Source organism: Sceloporus occidentalis, unplaced genomic scaffold (assembly GCF_023333645.1).
Source record: "Sceloporus occidentalis isolate IW3139 unplaced genomic scaffold, rSceOcc1.0.p SCAF_8, whole genome shotgun sequence".
Lineage (NCBI taxonomy): Eukaryota > Metazoa > Chordata > Lepidosauria > Squamata > Phrynosomatidae > Sceloporus > Sceloporus occidentalis.
In genome coordinates this window covers 54742299-54764505 of record NW_028316988.1, presented here as the reverse complement: position 1 = coordinate 54764505, position 22207 = coordinate 54742299, and the positions used below count along the sequence as shown (strand labels likewise).

The window sequence follows — 22207 nt, the reverse complement described above, 5'->3', positions numbered from 1 at the left end:
GGTTTAGTGTTCAGGAGCAAAATTTCTTAAAATATTATGTATGAAATTACCTTCAGTTATGTGTATAAGGGGTAAATGAAACATAAATGAATTTCATGTTTCAGTTGGGTCCATCTGCAAGATATCTCATTATGTATATAGAAATACTCCAAAATCCAAGACACTTATGGTTCAACCTGTACTGTGACTATGGGTAACACTGAGAACCTCCAAATGAGGCAGACGCAGGAAAAAATGCTCTAAGATAGCAGGTGACAGAGCACAGCACACATACCCCGCAGCAGTTTTTGCAGTCCCACACCCCTTCCATACTCCCATAACCCCCATCTTACTGGCCAAAAATGGTGACCTACCACACTTGGAAGGCTTCCAGATAGGCAGTTCACTTTTCATAAAGATGCAGGAGTGCTTCAGCTGTTCAACATCAAAACCATAAGCAGATTTCCAACTCCCGACTGATTTGTTTTATTTCTTGGGGGAAGCAGTTCATGCAGCCCCCGAGGGCAGACAATTGGCTTGCAGACCCAATGAGTTGCCCATCCATACTTCAGAATATAAGACTGTTAGTATCTCGATTCTATGCGAGATGTAAGCATCTTGATTTTATAATTCTATGTGACAGAATATCAAAAGTAAGACTCCCACTTCCTCAAGGTTTTCTCATCACTTCCACCCCTTTAGATGTCAACTGCCATAGCATTTAAGACCAACTTAATTGTGCAGTTGTAACCATCTTAGATGTTACTCACCAATTTAATCCACCACGAATTTGCATTTAAACAATTTTTACATAAAATACATTTTATTATTTTTCATAATTAAGACATCACATATTTTTCCAAGCAATACAAGTTTAAGAACAAGTCTACAAACTTGCTTTTAGAAAAAGAAGTCTGATCGAGAAAGCTTTCTAGGAACACCAATCAAGTTATTTTCACATATCTATCTTATGATGAATTGACCAACACATTTTTTTAAAGTTAGGTTTCCAGTATTTAATGAGAATGCAGGGGAACAGTTCAATAGAATTAATGTCAAAATTGAAAGCCCAAAAGGTAAACTAAGAGAGCTGTAAGCTCATACTCCCTTAATACCATATAATAAAGACACTGGACTTACTCAGGCGATACTTTTGACCTGGAAATGTACCAGGAAGGAGATTTGCAGTGTGCTTCCAATCAGTCTGCTTTGCTGTTGCCAAAAGTGTATGAATTACCCAGGAAGCTTCCACATTTGTGCAAAAGGGGAATTTCTTTAATTCATTTTCTCCATTTGGAGGAGCACAGAAGTGCAAGTCCAATCCAAGGATTAAGTCCAATGCCTTTATATGGTGGTAAAGGCCATGAAAAATTAATCTTGGTATCTAACATTAAGGCACAAAGCCTACTTTTTATTTGCTTGGAACATTAAGAAATGGGTTGTGAGGTATAGAAAAGATTCAACAGCATTCTGTTTACAAGATCTCGCAAGGAAATAAAATTCCTACTGTGAATATGATAAACTTCATGGAGGCTTGGCAGTGGTTCATCAAGACAGCTGTACTTTTGCACATACTCTCCTGCCACTTTTTCCTTCACAGCATGAAAAAGGTGTGGGGAGAGAATCTCATTTACCCTATGACAGGTGGCATGGGGTGCAGCGTTTTGAGGATGCCATGAGCCCTCAGATTGCTATGCAGAAAGCCTCTTTTCTGAAGGGACTGGCGCATTTTCTCCATCACTGCATCATATGCTTACTGAAAGGAAATGAATTTAAGGAACTTCCACAATGGACAATGCACTTTGAAGTGGGCACAAACATTTTCTCCAAGTGCGTTTGTGTTCAAATTAGCTAAAAACAGCAAGAAACAAAACAAAGTTTGTGGAGGACGTTGTGTACTTGTATGTACTGTGTAACAAGAAACCAAAACATTTGCTATGTTGCTCAAAAGAATTTCCATAAAGAACCAATTCATTCACAGTTAAGGGAAACCTTAAATTAGATAGATCCCCTCCTCCAGAGGAAAAAAGTAAGCCAAATGCAAAAGGCTATTTCCAAAATATTTTTCTTTATCCCCTCAGGAAATGCATTCAGTACCTCCACATCACTACCACAAGATTAGTTTTAAAGTAGAAGAGGGCTCAGAAACCTGTGGAAACTGCCACCAGTGACCAGTTTGACACAAAACACAATCTAAAGACATTAAATACCTGCATACTTTTGTTCATTACTACTTTATTGGAACAGAAGTTAACAAACATGGGTGGTATGCTAGGGAATGCATATCACATGAAAATTACCATGACATGTAATAAATAAAGCATATTAAAGTGAAAGCAGAAACTCAAAATTTGTTGCTATTCCCTCTCCATATGGAAATCAGTTCCATAGAAGTTGTGGCTACCTGCTGCAGTAAGAGACAACCTGCAGTTCTCAAAACCATTTCTTATTACAACTGAAGACAGTAGAGTGTTTTTAGACTGTCATATTGGATTGTATTATGACACCATCTTCAGGCTTCATACAGTTCTAAGAACTAAGTAAGATCACTTCTGTTGGCTCTGGCCATATACTTCAGAAGGTCACTTACTCAAAGAACAAAAATGCCAACCAGCACAGAAGAAAGAGTTCATACCGCTTTCACTGGTCAAAGTATCCTTTGTCCAGCAGATCTTTAAGAACCAAAGGAACACTAGTCTGTGAAGAACCTATAAAAGTGTTCGTTCTATCATTCTTTCTTATTAAAAAAAAAAAAAGGAAAATAATCATTTCTGTATTATCTGAGAACTGACCAACAAAGATAAACACATTTGGGGGAGTACTGTATGACCTTCACAGCTTCTCACACAAGTATATCAATGGTGACAATAGTTTAGCTCTTCCCAGTTTCAGCAGCCAACTCCCAACTACTCTGCATACCACTTTAATTAAGGCCAAACCATTTGTGAACTGGAAAATTTGAGAATTGGAAAAGACAGATGAGGTTCCAATTTGACTGAAGCAATGATGTTGTATAATGGGACTGTTCAATTATTTTCTCCTTGTAGTGCTTTCCATTTAAATCCCACCCTCCAGAGCTACTGTTATTCCCATAACAGGAGGAGAAACACTTACCCAGTTACCTTCATCATGCCAGCATTTTTCTGCAACCCTCCAGCTAAAAAAGGCAACACTGGGATATTATTTCAAGTGCCATGGGGACAAGGGGCTATACTTCCCTGACACACACAGAGAGAGAGAGAGAGAGAGAGAGAGAGAGAGATTGCTGCTCTGATCACAATTTGAACCTCATATGGCTGCTTTAATTCTTTCATTGTAAGGCAAGAATGAGCAACCTTGTGCACTTCAGATGTTTTTGGTCTAATGTTTCCAACTGCTATCTTGGATAGCCAGTGGTAAAGAACTATGGAATCTGTAAGTGAGAACATCTTGAGAGTCAAAGTTTTCCAACTCCTGAAATCTGACAGTGGATCTCCAGTGTCACGGGTACCTTTCCCCCCATGTGGCTAACAAAAGGCAGATTTGGGAGAATTGCAGGAAAGCAAAATCCAATGTGTAAAGCATTCAAAAAACCAAATAGGGCGAAAAAAGGTTCTGGATTAACAACATGTGACATAAACCATGCACTGCCCATTCCAAGATTAAACTATGGTAATGGAGGCTATTATCTGCATCATGTTATAAATTTGCAATGGATTATAAACATGTTCCTTTTCTGCCTTACATAAATAACACATTTTCTCTCACACCATCCCCTTTCTGAATTACCGAGGAGGCACTTTCTTTTTGAATCTCATAAATTAAAATATTTATTCAACTATATAAGTACTTTAGGCATAACTCTTCTAACTGTAGTAACTAGACAGCAGAACTCACATTTTGTAGATCTATCCAAAAAAAACAACAACAGTAGGGACCATTCAATTCAGCTCAAACTCTTGACCAGTCCATGATTCAACATGGCTTCAATCATGCATATTTGGTAACCTTTTCTGTTGTATTGGTCCTCTTTGGTACAGATGTTAAATCTACTGACTGATTTCTGCCATTTCTTTTTACCAAGCTAGACTCTTGTAAACACTGCTCTCCCTCCACCAGCATGCAGAGGAGTCAAAGCAAAATACCCAGGTCACCAAAGGTCTACTTTACAGTTATATTCTTTAAAGAGTTGTATAAAAGGACCTATTTTGAGCTTCCTCCTTTAATAGTTTCAAGATCACCATCATCTTCCAGGACCAATGAAATCAGCATCCTCTTCCGAATTCCACTTCACAGACTGCCTCCGGGTATGGACTTGTTCGAATTATTTCAACAGGAAACAAAGGCCATCCTTCGGAAGTGGCTTCAACATTTCTTCTTAATAGCAAGTCCTCTGCAAACCAGGAGAGAGTTGCAGCACAACCTCAAGAGTTAAGAATGCTCAAGTTGAAGGAGCTGCTTACAACTCAAAAAAAATACTGAAAGTTGCCCCATGCTTTTCTTCCCAGTTCTTTTCGCCACCATCTTCTACCAATACACCCATCACGTCTAACCTCTCTGAGCTGCCCTGACAATCACCTTTCTACCCTACCCTTGAAAGCTCTCTGCCTTCTGTCCATTTCATACCCTCTATCACCAGTCACATTAATGTCCACAAACCCCTTACCTGCCTCTTCGTGAGCTTCTTGAAGCTTTGAGGCACTCAAATGGATGGCATCTTTTGCTTTTACTGCTCCTCCAATGTCATTAAATGTTTTACATTTCATTTTGTGGTGGAACATCTTGCTACATTTTCTCTGTAGCTTGCCAAGGGACTCCATCTCTTCACAATGGTTTGTTTTAAAGAAGTTAGGTACATCCTCAGGCAGAGAGTTACCAGAAGTCCTTTTCTTTTTCTTCTTCTTCTTCTTCCTACTAGATTCTCTCTCCTCCTCACTAGATACCCATTTGATTTTTTGTCCTTCATGCTGTATTTTACTGCTGGATCTCTTTAATCCCATTTTAAGCCTTTGCCTGGGCCGCTTCATTGAGTCACAGCACTCAGAGTTGGAGCAGAAGTTGCGTTTGCTGCATTCTCCATCCTGATCGCTATAGGCCACATTTTGAACACAAATCAGCAATTCTCTTCTCCCTGATTTGCTGAGAGGCCATGGATCACAGCTACTTCTGCAGCTACCATTTCTTCTCTCCATTTTGTTTCGTGTCTCATTACGTGCCTCACTAAAATATTCAGAATCACTGCTTATCTCTTCCAATAAATCCTTCAGTTTATACACACAGCCAAATGGCTTGTGTGATGGTACAACTGCCATTGCAATATTCTCTTCTTGGTATTTTTTATGGTGAGCAGTATTGGTGCTTACTAAAACAGGAGTATGCAGTTCGTCAGGTGGGGTACCATCACTAGCCTCATCTAGCGAGTCACCACACTGAACCTGGTAGCTTTTCGTAAAGTCTCTGGTACATGCCTGCTTCTTTGGCATGCTCTCCACAAGCTCAGGTTCTTCCTCTATTACTTTCCACTTATAACTGTCCTTCCCTCTGAAGTCTCTCTCATGGTGGTCTGGTACTAAACTCACTTCTGTCAAGCACTGTCCACCTTTGCTTTTGAGGCTGACCTGGACATTGTTCCCATTATGAGACACCATTCTCTGCCACCAAGATTCGTTTGCTGTGTTTTGCACCCCCGGACAAATTCGTGCATATCTTGGGGTTTGGTAGTAGTTTAGTAAATAATGTATAAATTCCTCAGTTTCATAAACCTTTTGTTTCTTGGATTTTCCCGCATTAGGGGCTTTTGGGAAACAGCTGAAGTTTTGTTGTAAGTAATCCCCTGTGTTAGGTGACTTTACAGCTTTACACTCTTGAGTGATAGTGACCTGTAACAAGCCAGAGGCATGATGACAGTCTGTATCCTTCTCTGTTGTGTGGCTAGTGATGGTTCTTGAAACTGCCTTGTTCAAAATCGTTCTTACCAAGGGACGAGATGATGTAGGTAAATACTTTCCAATGGACTGTTCTTTCTCCCTTTGCCAATTATGCACATTATCCAATTGTGCTGAATGACACTTGGGGTCTCTCTCATCTATTAGCTCTTGGTTCTCAAGAGAATGAGAGTTTTTCTGCTCTTTTAGTCCATTCTGTTTCTGGGGTGCTGAGAAAGAATCTTCTCTTTCATTGTCAAAATTCTTCAACGGCTCCTCTATTTGCCTCGATGATAGCACCAAATTCTTCAAAAGTAAAAAAAAATTGAAACAAAGAATTACAGCAAAATTCAACAAATGACATCAGCAGAAAGAAAATAAATTTTAACATTGTCTAATTATGAATTGTAAGTTGGTCCAATAACTTTTGGTGCCTGAAGTAGGCACATATCCTCCAACTGAGCAAAATCCATTTAGAGAGCAAGAATCACTAAGGCTGCATCCACGCTACACAATTTTATACAGTGTGATTAATGCAGTGTGATACCGCTTTAACTGCTATGACTCAATGTTATGGAATTTGTAGTTTTCGGAGATATTTAACATTCTTTGTCAAAGAGCTCTGGTGCCGCAACAAACTACAAATCCCAGGATGTTCTGCCAATTCATTTCTGGACAAGGTACAAAGTGTTGATCATTACCGTTAAAGCCTTACATGATTTGGGGCCAGATTACCTATGGGATCACCTCTTCCTGTACAATCTGCCCCATACTCTTAGGTCCTCTGGTGGACATTTACTCCAGTCAGCCAGAACTAGGTTGGCAACTGTCAGCCAGAGGACATTTGCTTTGGCCACTCCTAGACTGTGGAATGACCTGCCAGGAAAAATTCAACAGCTGAGCATGCTGTCTGAATTTAAAACAGCATGGAAGACCAGCCTCTTCCAGCAAGATTATCCAGATGATTTTAAATTATATATTTAAAATGTGGATTGTTTTACAATGTGTATGTCTTATTTGTCCTTTTAAACTGTTGCACATTTTAATTCTGTATTGTTCATTTGTTTTTATTCCCTGCCTCAAACCATGGGAAGAAGTGGTTAAGAAATAAATGATGTTGTTGTGTTTTTTATTCCATAGCATTGAGCTATGGCAGTTAAAGAGGTATCAAACTGCATTATTTCTGCAGTGTAGATGTTACCTGAGTTAGATCCAGATAAAAATTAAACCCACTGAATGGGTTTAAGTTATTCAAGTCTTATTAATTTGATTGGGTTTGCTCTGAGTATAAACAGGTTTGAATTTACTGAAAATGAACTGCATAAAAACTTACCTATGGATTGTGCCACTTGGATCATACCCACCAATTGTTTATCTAATGCCCATAAGATGACCAAATTATACCATCTAAGAAAGCACACTCAAGCTTACCTCACTGTACAACTCTCTCTAGGAGGTGATTTTTCTGTCAGCCCAGCTTCTCCATAAAGAAAATATTTTTATGGGCAATCAGTCAAGTTTTAAATAAGCTAGTCTTGAAAATGAAATCACACAACACATGCTAGCTTTTACCTTAAAGGCTGAAATTACACTTTGCAATGCATGTAATAATTAAAAATTAACATCCCTTGCCAAAAAGCAATAGGCAAGACACTTTCATGGCCATGGATTATGGAATTTCTTTTCTTAACCACTTAGTGTTGTCATAATAATGTTCTCCATTCTGCACATGCTAGTGCTCCCAACTCATTTTATTCCTTCAGAGACAAATTGATTTCACCATGCTAAAGAAACAGAAACTCAATCAACACCTCTTTGCATGGCAGTTGAAGATGAAAAGAGAAAAAAGAAAAAGGAACCAAGAAACATAGATCTTATCAAGAAGTTGCTGACTCTTGTAACTAATTTTAAACATGAAACTACCCCTTGAATATGTAACTCTGCCTCCTTCCACCTCACACTTAAGCCAGTACACCAAAATAAAGTGCACCTTGGATATGGAGACTGACACCTGCTGCCCAATGGAAGCAAATCCTCTCCTTTTCTGTGTCCTATAGCTTAATATACAGATTGGTAAATCTGTTGGAGTATTTTTAAAAATATATATTCTTACTTTTATTTGGTTTAACAGCACAGTAAGCAGCCTGATAGATTCCACTCTTCTCTGAGCTAGAAGGTATTTCCTCTCTTCCCATTCAGGCATATTCTCTGGCCACAACTCTTCTCCAGCTGTTACCTTCTGCAGCTTTCTTGGGCGTTTTTCATCTTGATCTATCTGTCTTTTTTCCCGTCTCTTGATCTTAGATTTCCTCTTTCCTTCTCCAACTTTTTTTTCATCGTCATCATCACGTCTTTTTCTAGGCAATTGTTAATATGGGACAATTTAGGTTTTAAAAAAATCGTATTACATTTTTAACCTTTGCATGGCAGGAGAGAAGATTTTAATGATGCCAATAGGAAGGATATCCATGCTTGGAATCCACTAGCTCTTACACACAATTAGTAACACCTTCTAGAAATGTGTATTTTTAATATAACACCTCACATATTTCCAAGGAGATGAAAAATGTTTCAAGACAAGCTGAACCTTTCTCTTGAAACATCTTACACTCTCAAGATATCCTGATGTTACATCTAAAGTCATACATTGTGGCTGTAAACTAACCCACAGCTACATGCATGTTCCCAATTAGTTTCAATGGGACTTCAACACATACCTGCAGGTTGGACTGCAGCCTATGTTCTTCCTAAGCAAATACACAAGTTGGCTCTTCTTTTTCCTGTCAAGCGTTAGAGACCCAGTCACCTCAATATGATCTGAGTTTAAATCTTTGGACCTAAGCTGCAGCCATTGTTCCCCTCTCCCATGTCACTCTGCATCCTAGAAGACAGTGTCAAGGCACAAGATGTAGGTCTAAATACAGTAGTTCTGGCTTGTAAATTGCTAAACCCACCAGAGGAAAAGCATGCTAGAAGTTAAATAAATAATTTCTAGTTTGATAGGGCAGTAATTCCCAAAATACTTGATGCAACAGAATTGCTAATATAGCCTGTAAGTTAAAAAAAATGAAGAGAGCTTATTAACTCAGAAGCACCTACAGACAAAAGAGGCTGACCACAGCATCTACGTACAATTCACAGGCCTCAATTTATCTTCTCTCAGTCAGGCAGTAATCTGGATGATAATTCTGCCATGTCTATGCAAAGGGCATAAAGGTGTTACTCCTGATGCCAAATTATTTAGCCACCAAAGAAACTGTGTGCATGAGTCACTGCATTCCTTAAGGGAAAACATCCAAAGCAGTGATTTATGAAGAAACATAGAGTCCACATAAGCCCAATGCTGAAATCAGATAATCTTCACACTTGAGAACCACCAGAATCCAGAGGCAGGCAAAACTTCTATTAGGAGCAATGAAAACTGCAAAAGAATACCAACATGTGTAAGATGTTACAAAAGGAAGCAGGGGAGTGACTTCATGCTAAAGCTAAAAAATCTGAAAGGTCTGCAAGCTGCAGTAGAGGAAGAGGTGGAAACTTAGGTTTGCCAGGTATTGGGAAGCTTTTGTTCAACACATACAGTACAATGGTTGGGGCAAAATCACAAAGTCTCATTCCTCATTTGTAAAAATATAAAATCATGCCAGCTTCTCTTGTGAAGCAATCTGGAGACCTCACAATTTTGTCTACAATTCTATGTATTTTTAAATTGTTGTTAACTGCTGTGATCCTAGGAATGAGAGACGTTCAAGTCACCCTATCATCAACTACCCTGCATGGATCTTGTAAACTCAGGGCTGTGGCTTACTTGACTGAGTCTATCCATCAGGAATGCAGTCTTCCTCTTTTCGTATTGCCTTCTAGCTTACCAAGCATTATTGTCTTTTCTAGTGAGTCATGTCGTCTCAAGATTTGTCCAAAGTACGATAAGCTTGGTTTAGTCATCTTTGGTTCTAGGGAGAGTTCATCCTTGATTTGCTCTAGACCCATTTATTTGTCTTTTTAGCAGCCCATAGTATCCTTAGAACTTTTCTTCAGCACCACATTTCAAGTGAATTGATTTTCCTCCTATCAACTTTCATGACTGTCCTGCTTTCACAATACACAGAAACTGGAAATACGATAAGCATGGGCAATCCTAACTTTAGTATCGAATGATATAACTTTATACTTCAGGCTCTTGTCTAGCTTCTTCATATCTACCTTTTCAAGTCCAAGTCTTCTAATTTCTTGCCTGTATTTTTGGTTGGTCCAAACTAATGGTACAGTTTTGGAAGTTTTCTAATGGACCCCAATAGTTGAATTTAACATAAATCTTTTTGGTAATAGGAGGGAAGTTCTTTTTTTATTTCTCAGAAATCTGGAAAACAATGCAATCTTAATCTGACAAAACTGTGTAAATCTTTTTTTGAAAATGGAAGACGCAACAATGGTGTGCAACCAGCACAATCTTATATAGCCACTATAAAATCCCAAAGCTAAAAGCTGAATGGTTTGAAAAAGGTTGGAAATAAAACCCAGCAGGTAATGAACTACTAAGAGGTTCATAAATCTAGTGTTACCGTTTCTGTCTTTAACATAACAACATTTTTTCCATAAACAACAGAGTGGGTAGAGCCCTGGTCTCCCTGCAGAATAAAAGCATATATGCTCAGGTGTTCCTGCTGCTCAGGTGTAATTTAAGACTGAAGAAGCCCTCTGGGGAACTAAGGGAGGCTGAGAAAACAAGTAGTGGCCGCACACTTATTATTATTATTATTATTATTATTATTATTATTATTATTAACCTGTATTTATAAAGCGCTGTAAATTTACACAGCGCTGTACATACAATCTTTTTAATTGGACATCCTGCCCTCAGGATGTTTGGATTTAACAGCTAATCCAAAAATCTGAGCTACATCATTAATCTTTCTCAGAAATTAATTTTACTTCAGGGTGGAAATAATGTTGCTTTATAGTACTAAAGAAACTGAGAAACAAAGTAAATAGCAAGCAAAGTCTTAACAACTACATTCCTACACTTCATCCTCATTTTGCTTCTAAAGCCACCACTAATTATCACAGACTTCTAGCTGAGAAGGAAAGGGAATATACTGCCCTTTAACAGAAGGCTAGTTCTTCTTGGCTAATTATCAAATAGAAACCATTTTGAATATTGCAGCTAGGTTTCTACAGCAAGTTTCAATCATTTCAGTCGTATGTCCACAAATAACATGGCATTAGGGCTCTTTTAAAAATATCTAGGTATCCCTGGGCAGAGCCAAACAGGAAGGCCAGGAACAATAAAGAGAATTATGTTGATGATATCCCTACAGCCAAAAATTAATCTCAGTATATTGTAGAAATCTTCTTTATATTTCATCCCATAATCTAGATACCTTTCCTAGCACCTCTACCTACAAATGGACACATGCCTGTGCATGAACAGGCATGTATGTGCCTTATTAAGCTTTGATCAGAGTTTGCAACCTTCATTTGAAAAGTTCCTCAGCTTTACTACTTGATGTTTTGCCTAAAGAAGTAACCTATTCAGAGTTGTGTGTATTCACAAGAGCTCATGCTGGGTAAATTTTTTGCATTGAAAGCATATGCTTGCATATAGGGGCAATGCTTACTGAAACTTCAAGAAACAGAGGCCTGTTACTGACTGCCAAAATAAAGCTGCTTCGGGTCTCTTTGAAGGTATGCTGTTTAAATGATGCATGCATCCTAAGAATCCGGAAGCTGCACCAAAGCTTCGCTCCAGTGCTTAGGAATTGAGTGTGGCTTTGGCGCGACCTCCGGACTCTTAGGACCCATGCATCATTTAAACAGCATACCTCCAAAGAGACCCGAAGCAGCTTTATTTTGGCAGTCTGTAACAGGCCAGAAAATGCCTACAATTTCTAGTAATTGCAAGGAAAGGTGCCTGACAATTTAATGATGTTCCTCATGACAAGCAAAACATCTAAATTTTCACACATTTACATGGATCATGGGCATAACATCTTCCTGATGCACAAATTAAATTGCCTGGGTGCCAAAGTGCAGAGACAACACAACCGCAAACACTCTCTTCTCAGTTTCCCCCACTAATAAAACATGAACAATTTTTTAAAAATGAAGGTCCTCACCTTTCCGTCCCCCTTTTCCCTCTGTTTTCCTCCCGCCTTCTTTCTCGCTCTAGCCCTTGCAGTGTTAATCTTTCCAGAGTTCTCTGATTTATAGCACTCTCACTGAAATGACTGGTAGTATCAGACGTGACCTGTTGCAAAATAAAGAGAACAGAAATGTGGTATTGTTCTCTCACGCTGACCAAATCCACAAAGTCTCCAGTGCCATCCTTCAGGCCACAAATTCAACATGGAAGGTCTTACAGCACCAAGAGACCCCCCCCCCCCACACACACACACACACGTCACTTTGGTTCAGCTGCCTCCAATATAACAGGACTTTGGTACGCAACCCAACATGAACAGCGTGACTTCTGACAGGGAGAGCCATATTCCTCTTCTACAGAGTTCCACTTAAGGACACTCAAATCTAGGGCCTTGCAAAATAAGTGTTATAATGCATTATCTAAAAAGATGTATTTCCCTTTCAGGTTTTCCAAGAGTTCTCTGGGTGGTGAATATTACTGTTCAGGATCCAACATGAACAGAAAAAGTAACATGCTATCCTTCCAGCTATTCTCCATGCCAAACAGTAGGTTTCTACTTGGGAAGGATTTAAAAAGTGATTTCAATTATCAGTTGGGGGACTTGCTAAAGAAGATCCAAGTATGATGTTATCCTATGTGGGTTGGCCAACACCTTGAAAAGCAGCTGTTATTTCCCCTTGCTTTGTACATGTGAATTAGGTATCTTTACAGATTCTGCTATATTAGTCTTTCTGAACTGCTGAAATTTGATCAAAATATATCAAAATATTTGTTTTCCAGGTTAATCACAGGAAAGGACCAAAGCCCTGACTTAAAAACTGCCATGTAACTAAAATGAATAATAAGTTCCCATTTCCAATGAGGACAAGTGAACAAAAGTGTAATGTACACTTTCATTGGAATTAGACCAGCAAATTCAGTAGGACCTAAGACCTCAGTCACCATGTTAAGAATGTCTTCATAAGACTTCTTTAACAAAATACTGTTTTGTTTTGTAACAAAATATTGTTTTGTATAGTCCATAATAACTGAATATTATATCCAAGAGAGAAAGCAGAAAAATAATTCTCAAGTCTAACAGAGGTTGCTAACTATTTGTAGACAACTATATATAAAAAGACAAAACATGGAAGTAATACTATAAAAACATGTCAATTAGGTAAAAAGCATATTCTACACTACACTGCATCACATGAGAATACTTTTAGGAACCATTCAGTTTTAGGCAGCAGATACCAAACACTGTCAAAACATGTGGCAGCATAAAACAGCCTGTTTGACCACAACAAAGTCTAGTGCTACCTGAATGGATAACAGGTTTATTGTGGCATATATTTTTATTTAAGAACAAGAGCCAGTTATTAGATGGAAGTAGACTAATGAAGTAGTGACTAGTCCACAAAAGTTTATAGCAGACTAAAAATTATAAATCTTTCAGTAGCAGTCAACTTACTTAACCCTGTAGAAATAGACTAAACTATGGCTACCCCATGACACTTCTTACCTTGATATTACACGCAAGAGCTTTTCCATCATCCCCTTTAAACATCAGCTTCATTCCCTTAAGTGTCTCCATAGCTTTTGAAAAAGACGTGGACTCTTGGTACTGGATAAAAGCTTCAAATGTCCTCAGGCCACGGAAAGTGAAATTATTCATGCTTCCTCCCACCATTTCTTCCCTATAAGGATCAAGCATAGGGATATCTATGTTCTTGATCTTTCCAAAGCTTTCAAACACTGCTCTCAAGACATCTTCACTTGGTATTTCACTATCTGAGCCTTTTAGTGCAAACCATTTGCATGGCAATCCTTCCAAATGGATGCAGTCAGCAATATCCTTGCTTTGTTCAGCAAAGTCTTCCTCCTGCAATCCTCTATCATTCACCTTGGCTTCCAACTCCTGTGGAGTTGGGAAATCTGGAGGTGCCTCTGTAGCAACCACTTGCAAGCCATCGTTAAAACCATTCAGTTTTATCATCTTGCCATGGAGCTTTTCCTTAAGGCTACACACCAAGCGCTTGGTTTCTGCCTCTCCCTCAAACCGAATGAAACCCTTAGTGCTCTTTGAAACTTTTACACTGGTGAACTGGTCTGGACAAATCATATTCTTCAGCTTGTCCATCACTTCCCACTTAGAGAATGCCCGGGTCGATCCAGTGTGTTCTGGAAGCACCACATTGATTGTCAACTTCGCTACTGGCTTAAGATAGAGTTGCTGAGAAGCACAGAGCTCCATAGCTTCCGAGGGATCACATACTAGAGTGACTGTCATGGCATCCAAATGTCCTTTAGAAAAACAAAAGGGTGGGTTATGCTGAACGGCAAATAAAGCATGCTCCTTATATCCTACATGGTTACCAGGAACAGCTTCTTGCACCATACAAACATGTACTCCATCCTGAAAGGTGATAATGAAGCACAGCTGCCATCTGTGCCATCCAGCTTTCAGGCAGTTTTTCCCACTTTTGATAGATGAATAATGTTTTTTCTGAATTAAATTGGTTAAATCTTTTAATAAAAAAATGTTGTCATTACAGCTCTTTATTCAAACGTAAGTGCCTTGCATTTCAGTGGGATTTATTCCAATATAAGTTGCAAATAACATTGCTATTGCTGACATATTAAGCCTTAGTTCTAACCATCAAACCCCTCTAATATAGTAACATATGTAAATATAGCCTTCTGACATGTGAATATAAACATAACTGAATAGTTCTGACATCTCTTAATAATTTTAAATATTATGCATTTGAAGAAAATGCACAGTATTAGGTACTACAAAATGCACAATATTTTATACTATATACTTGAATTTACTGGAAATGATAGAACATATAAATTGAAAAGATCGAACATTCTGAACTTTTGAAAAGTATTTTACCATAAATTAAGAGATACTACATATCATAAGTAAAAATCCATTCTGTTTTCTTATTCTCAGGGAGCACAGAATGAAGCAATGTACAGTAGTTTATAAATTAATTCTTTATTTAAAATAGCAGAGAAATGCTGCTATTTACTCACAGATGTAAATTCTAAAACATTTTTTTTTGTATTTATTGCATTATAACAAAGTGTAAAATACAGTTATCTTTAACATAGCTCAGCAATGTCTATTTCTCAAAGGCTATGTAATAATTATACAGTTACACACCTTGAAATATAGTACACTTTGAAAGGTAATTTAAAGTTGATAGAAATAACAGCTTTTTTTCATCTTGATGTTTTCTGGCTCTTTTGAATACTCTTGATCTTCCAATTTTGTCTTCAAGCTCTGTACTGGAAATTATGACATTCTCATTTGTATATTCAGCAATCCTTCCTCAAATGCCAACTTTTCAATTCCAAGAGTAACAATATGCTTCTCTACCTAGTGTTTTTCCTGTATAAATGTACAAGGAAAGGTTACTAGCAAATTCTAGTAAGCCTCCTTCTGAGACCTAAGGACCCAAATTGAAGATCTCAAGGGGGAATGAACTAAATAATAAAATGTAGCTGCAGGCAAAGCCATCACCTGTTCCCATCCTTTACAAAACACCTTTAAAAGCCACAGAAGTGCTTCCCCATTACATGTACCTCAGGTGGTGAATTATTTATTTTCTTTTTTAATGAGCATCCCAACAAAAGAAATATAGTGGGCCCTTGCTATCTGCTGGGGTTTGGTTTCAGGACTCTCTCCCTCCATTCCCCACATGGATATCAAAAGCTGTAAATATCAAGTCCCATTAAATGCAATGGATAGTAAAATGGATCCCTTATATTAAATGGCAAGATCAAAGGGTTTTTTATATATATATATATATATGAAATATTTTCTAGCCATTGATGCTTGGATCCATGGATACAGAGGGCTGACTGTACACCCACTGAAATTCAACATCACTCTGAAAAGTGACATAAAAGCCAATGTGATTCTAGCCTGCATCAATAGAAGTACAGCATCTAGATCGAAGATGTAATAGTACCCCTCTATTCTGCTTTGGTCAGACTGCACCTGGAATACTGTGTCCAGTTCTGGGTTATCAGTTCCAACACCACAATTCAAAAAGGATGCTGTCAAGCTGGTGCACATCTAGAGGGCAACTACAATGTTGTAGGGTCCGGAAACCATGCCCCATGAGAAGAGGCTTAGGGAGCTGGATATGTTTAGCCTGGAGAAGAGAAGGTTAAGAGGTGATATGATAGCCCTGTTTAAATATTTGAAAGGATGTCATACTCATGATGGAGCGAGTTTGATTTCTGCAGCTCCATAGACTAGGACACAGAGCAACGGATTCAAACTACACTTTCTTCCTGACAGTAAGAGCTGTTTGACAGTGCAACACACTTCATCAGAGTATGGTGGAGTCTCCTCTTTTGAAGGTCTTTAAACAGAGGTTGGATGGCCATCTGTCAAGAGTCCTTTGATTGTATATTCCTGCATGGCAGGGGGTTGGACATGATGGCCCTTGAGGTCTTTTAAAACTATGACTCTATGACAGCGAAGAATTATGTACAAATGATTTAAATGAACAGCAGACAAAGTACAAAATCTAAAAAGGCAAGAGCAACATAGTGGGGCACATTTACACGTCTGAAAAAAGCAGGTGAGTCTCCTGTGATGCTTTAGTACACTCAACTACAACAGCAGTCCAGAGCACATAGATGCACTCGCTCCCAAAGGCAAACTCAGCTTGATTAGGCCTTGATACCAAGAACAAAGTGGAAAATGTTTCATCACAGTTGCTGAAGTCTCATGAAATAAACTAAAGAGCAAGTCTGCCTCATCACCTCTTATGATGGAGAATGGAGAGTGATCCATAGGGCATTGAGAAAGGAACAGAAGTAACTGATGAAAACTAAAGGAAAGTTATATTAAAATAGTCTGGTACTTGTTCTTATGTGCCTTCAAGTTGTTTCTGACTTATGGCAACTCTATAATGGAGCTTTCTTGGCAATATTTGTTTAGAGGGGATTTCTTCTTCTAAGGCTAAGAGTATGACTTGCCTAAGATCACCCAGTAGCTTTCCATGGCCAGGCAGGGATTTGAGCCCTGGTCTCCTGCATTTCTAGTCCAACACTCAGACCACTACACTATGCTGGCTCATAATCTACTTCCAGCCCTATTATCATTATAGAATTATGCAATCACCCCTTTTGGCAGATGTTCTTATCATTATCCTTCCTCCTCTTCCTCAATACAAATTATGCCCTATTTTGATCCTATTTTCACCCCTTTTTCCAGGTGTCTGTCAGGAGCGTGTACATCTTCCAGACATATTAGGCCCTGAAATGTTGCAAAACTTTCTTATGTAGGCTCACTAAAAGGCTAAACAGGTGTTGGACTATACAGAAAGTTGGTTTACTGCTGATACTTTGCTGTATAATGCTTATTAGAACTCTGCGAGGAAAACAAAATAGAAACATTCTGCTGCTTTTCTTCTCTTTCCCTTCCTTTACAAGTCCTAGTTGTATCATCATATATATATATATATATATATTAAATTTGTATGCTGCTATATCTCTGAAGTTCAACAAAGTTACTGGGAAGAGGACTACGGTATGTTACAGATCGTGTATCATTCATACACATCTAATTTTGATGTAATTTCAGCTTCAGGCTTTTGCATGTGACTGAACTGGTTTAAGGAGCCAGTGCAGAGAATAGGGTTTGAATTCCCCACTTGGCCACAGAACCCACTGGGTGACCTTGGCCAAATCACACTCTCTCAGCCTCAGAGGAGGGCAAAGGCAAAGCCCCTCTGAAGAGACTCGCCAAGAAAACTCCAGATGCCTTAGGGTTGCCATGTCGAAAACAACTTGACACCACATGATAACAACAATAACAAACTGGGTTTGACTCTTTTCATTTGTTTTTATGCCACTCTTCCAGATCTTGGTGTTCTTAGTAGATTTTGAGACTCCATAAGCAGCTCTAATAATTTTACTGAAGAGTAAGACAATTAATACATTAAAATAAATTCTCCAGAAAGCTCAGGGTAATGCATCTGGATGTTTTACCTTTTTATCTTCCCAGTATCCCTGTGATTATACTGGAATGATGGCTATATTGGAGATTTTATGGAATACTAGTAGCTTGACCAATATTGGGCCATTCAATAAGGCCACTTTGTAAGCTTGCATGGCTAAGCAGCTATTTGAACCCATATCCCCTGATCCTAAACCCAAAACCCAACACCATACTAGCTCTAACCAAACCAAATTCTAACTATCACCATCTATTTCAACAAAAATAAAACATGCAAGGGTAGCTTTGTTGGCCAATCCGCCCTACACTCTCAGAACATCCAGGAAGAAATTATTGGAACATACAAAGACCAGACTAATCACAGCTTCCCACAAAGCATTCACAGCCGCGGCCCCAACACTTTGGAATAACTTACCGGAAGAGATCCGTCTCATCACCAGCTTAGAAGCCTTTAAGAAGGCACTTAAGACGGATCTCTTCCGGCGAGCCTATCCACCCAATCTTTTATAGTGGAGCTTACAGAATTTTCTACACCTGATTCAGTAGTATAGACAACGACTTGGCTATGTTAATGATTTTACTGTATTTTGGCATGTTTTTATTGATTATTTTATGTAGTATGGTATTGTGTAAAATTATTGTTTGATTTTATCAGTTGTAATCCCGCCTCGATCCACAGGGAGAGGCGGGAAATATAAATAAATTTTATTATTATTATTATTATTTAGTAAATTCAAACTAACATATTGTGGCATCTTACTAACATCTCTAATTTTTCTCCTGTTTGGTAGGTAACATCTTGCCTGAAGAAGCCTCCAGTGGAGCTTCGAAAGCTTGCAACAAGAATATTGTGCATTTCGGTTGGCCAATAAAGGTATCACTGTTTGTGGGTTTTTGTCTGCATCTATTTCAACATAACAGCTCCTTACCTGGAACTATTTGTTTCTCTTTCACCTGCTCACCCAATATACCCTCCTCATATATTCTTGCTTCCTTATTTTATCTCTATAAAACTCACATCACTTCGCACTGCACACTTGACAGAGAGGCATATCATTCCCAAATCACAGCCTTAATACACCCCTCACTATCAGAGGTGACAATGATAGGCAGCTGCTTGCCATAGCCCATCTCTAACTGAAGCTTCAAAAGGTTATTCAAAAAGCCTGTTAGCTGTGGGATTCTGTGATCCAAAAACTAGTTAATTCCAAGCCCTGGGCTTCAGATAAAGCACAGTAATAAATTTTCAATACATGGGGGGGGGGGGGGTGTATTATAACTACACCGGTTTTTTTCTCCATTGCATATCACAGCGTTTCCTCACTCCATACAGAGACATAACACCTACAGTTCACCTAACCACATAAGGAATGCTACCCAAATAGCACTTTGATAAAGGTGGACTATAAATATTTGAATTAATGAATGGATGGGGGGGATTATGTCTGCATCCCTAACAAAGTGTGTCCACACTTGAAAGCACACAGAAGCATAGACTGCACAGACCACTTTTCCTATCAGGAAGAACCACATTCTTCCAACTCCCCCACATCCAGCTGCTATTCCCGGCTGGTGCATTTCTGTTACTTCTCTGAGTAGCTTCACTGGTTTGTGATCCCTCCTGCCTGTTTTCAAGTAACCACAACCCACCTGTTTAGATTATAATGTAGATACCCTCTCCGAAAGGGGAGCAGGAAAAGCCGCCACTAGGCCATCTTCCCTTTCTCTCTTCTTGCCTCCCAAAGCAAGGCGAGGTGACCAGATGTCCTCCGTTTCCAAGACACGTCCTCCTTTTCAACCTTCTGTTCAAGAGGAATGTCCAACATATCCTTCATTTTGAGCATGACTAAGAAGCATGAATTCTATATTTATATCAGTGTTTTTAGCTTTTGTTTTGTAATGTCCTACATTTAAGGTGCCTTGTCCTCCTTTGAGGTGTTGACATCAGGTCACCCTGCTAGGAGATGCCTGTTTGGCCTGTGGAAACCCACAAATCTTACCAAGAAAATCCTGTGACAGGGTCAGCATAAGTCGGAAACACCTTGTAGGCACCCAACAACCACCCTCACAGCCTTGCCTGTTCCTTGGGGATAGGATAGTCTTCCCCTTCTCAGAGCCCAGCCCCACACAGAACTGACAGATCCCTCACTGGCTTTTCCTCCTCAACAAAGGGGCTCCCTGAGACCATGCAAACCCTACCTACCCCCACACCTTCAATGGGGCAGGCCTCCATTTCCCCCCACTCACATCCACACTGCCTTCTAGCCATTCCCAGCCATGGCACCCCATGAGGCGCTGGCCCTCCTGTCTCCTCCTTTGCCCTGGACAAGAGGCCTGAACCCCCCACATTCTCTTCCCCACCACAGTCCAACTCACTCCATTGGGAGAGGCTTCTGCTTCCCTAATCCTAAAGAGGACCCACCTCATACCCCACAGAATGCGAGTTAACCCCTCTACCAGCACCACCCCCAATGTTTCGACCCCATACAGCCCATGCCCAAAATCCTTCCCCCATGCAGCCTCTGCCCAGCCCACTCCTGGAGGTCGGCCTCCCATGCCCCCTTCTCAGGTGTGTGAGGCTGGCTTCCTAAGGGGTGGGTTGTGGGTCTGCCCCATGCCCCCACCTTCTTCTTCAGCATGAGGCTGGCTCCCTATGAGAGGGGTGGAGGTCTCCCTCCTGCCCCCTTCTCAGGAATATGGGCCCCTATGGGGTGGGGGAACCTGCCCCATGCATGCCCCCTTCTCTGCCCCACCATGCCTTCTTCTTAGGATTGTGAGGCTGGCTCCCTATGAGGTCGGAGTCCCCCATGTCTCCCTTCTCAGGAGTATGTCTCCCTATGGGGTGGGGGAATCTGCCCCCTTCTCGGGTTTGGGCTCTTGTCCCAGGACCATAAGGCTGGCTCCCTATGGGGTCTAGGCCTTTCCCATGCCCCCTCCTCAAGGCCATGGGGTGGGGTCTGCCTGCCCCATACCCCTTTCCCAGGAGGAGGAGGAGGAGGAGGAGGAGGAGGCTGGCTCCTTCCTTATGGGGCAGCAGAGGTCTACCTCCATCAGGCCATGCCCCCTTCTTAAGAGGGCGAGGCTGGCTCTTTATGGGGTGGGGTGGGGTGGGGGTCTTCCCCAGGCCCTCTTCCCAGGACTATAAGGACCCTCCTCCGCCCTTCTTGCCTCTCCGCAGGGGCCGGCCGGGACTCGGCCTCTTCCTGCCCAAACCTACCCGGAGGAGGTCCGGCCTCCCCTCCTTGGGCGGGGGGCAGGGACCCCTCCTCCTTCCCGAGGGGCCTGGCGTCGTCGCAGCTTCCCCTTGGAAAGCCCCGCTGACGGGCGAGGCGAGGCGAGGCGAGACTAGCCCCTGCGGCCTACTCCGGCCCCCAGCCCGCCTCTCGCCTTCGCCTTCGCCGCAAGTTCTCTCAGGCCGACGCAGCCTCCTCCTGGCCCGGCCTCCCCGGGGCGGAGCACCCGCCGCAGCCGAAAAGGAGGAGGAGGAGGAGAAGGAGAAGCCGCTAGCTAGGCCTCCTTCCCTGCTGCCTCCCTTCTGAGGGGATTCTCAGCCCTGAGGCCAAGATGGAGCCCCGAAGCGGGAGCCATGAGCCAAGGGCCTGTGCTTGCTTATTCTGTGAGGAGCTTCTCCGGTTGGAGAAATAATCCGCTTTGAGGCCGCTTTAACTGCCCTGGCTCGATGCGAGGGAATTCTGGGAACTGTAGTTTTGCTACACATTTAGCCGCCTCTGTCGAAGAGCTCCGGCGCCACAATAAACTACAACTCCCAGCATTCTTTAGCCCTGAGCCATGGCAGTCAAAGCGGTCTCAAAGCGGATTATTTCTCCAGTGAGGAAGCAGCTGCAGAAATAACCCAGTTCGAGACCGCTTTAACTGCCCGGGTTCAATGCGAGGGGATCCTGGGAGTTGTAGTTTATTGTGGCGCCGGAGCTCCCTGACAGAGAAGCTAAACTCCACACAAAACGACCATTCCCCAAATTCCGTCGCACTGAGCCAGGGCACTTAAAGCGGTCTCAATGCGGATTATTTCTGCAGTGTGTTTCAGACCAAAGTCTCCAAACCGATTTAGGGTGAGGCAAGGAACGCTTGCTGCTGCTGCCGCCACACTGTAGAATCGATGCAGTTTGATCCCGCTTTAACTGGGTTTGAATTTATGAGACCTGGCCTGTCCTGCATTTTTCTTCATGTCCTCCATTCCTCGGAGCCTCCTCCTCC

The 22207-nt window shown here is 40.8% G+C and overlaps 1 protein-coding gene across 7 annotated transcripts; it reads right to left on the bottom strand.

The window, feature by feature from the left end:
- Nucleotides 1-899: 899 nt before the first annotated feature.
- LOC149308952 (A-kinase anchor protein 17B-like) lies at nt 900-22170 on the bottom strand. 7 transcript variants are annotated; one of them, XM_089536771.1, is made up of 8 exons: nt 22153-22170; nt 19643-19794; nt 15179-15406; nt 13529-14310; nt 11999-12129; nt 7996-8239; nt 4625-6188; nt 900-4351 (listed from the first exon to the last, which is right to left on the bottom strand). In XM_089536771.1, the coding sequence occupies exons 4-8, from the start codon at nt 14294-14296 to the stop codon at nt 4224-4226; spliced, it is 2835 nt and encodes a 944-aa protein (XP_089392897.1). In that variant the 5' UTR covers nt 14297-14310; nt 15179-15406; nt 19643-19794; nt 22153-22170; the 3' UTR covers nt 900-4223. The 7 variants fall into 7 exon arrangements, with proteins under 7 accessions (XP_089392897.1, XP_089392894.1, XP_089392890.1 ...); XM_089536768.1 differs by lacking the exon at nt 22153-22170 and adding an exon at nt 21210-21736 and having other exon boundaries at nt 19643-19838; XM_089536764.1 differs by lacking the exon at nt 22153-22170 and adding an exon at nt 21210-21736.
- Between the last annotated feature and the right edge of the window lie 37 nt (nt 22171-22207).

Coding starts and splice junctions, on each gene's coding strand:
- LOC149308952 (XM_089536771.1), bottom strand. CDS start 14,296: ATGACAGTCACTCTAGTATGTGATCCCTCGGAAGCTATGGAGCTCTGT. Junction 8,240..11,998: donor GGGAAAAGGGGGACGGAAAG/GTGAGGACCTTC, acceptor ACAATTGCCTAG/AAAAAGACGTGATGATGACG. Junction 4,352..4,624: donor AGAAGCTCACGAAGAGGCAG/GTAAGGGGTTTG, acceptor CCTGGTTTGCAG/AGGACTTGCTATTAAGAAGA.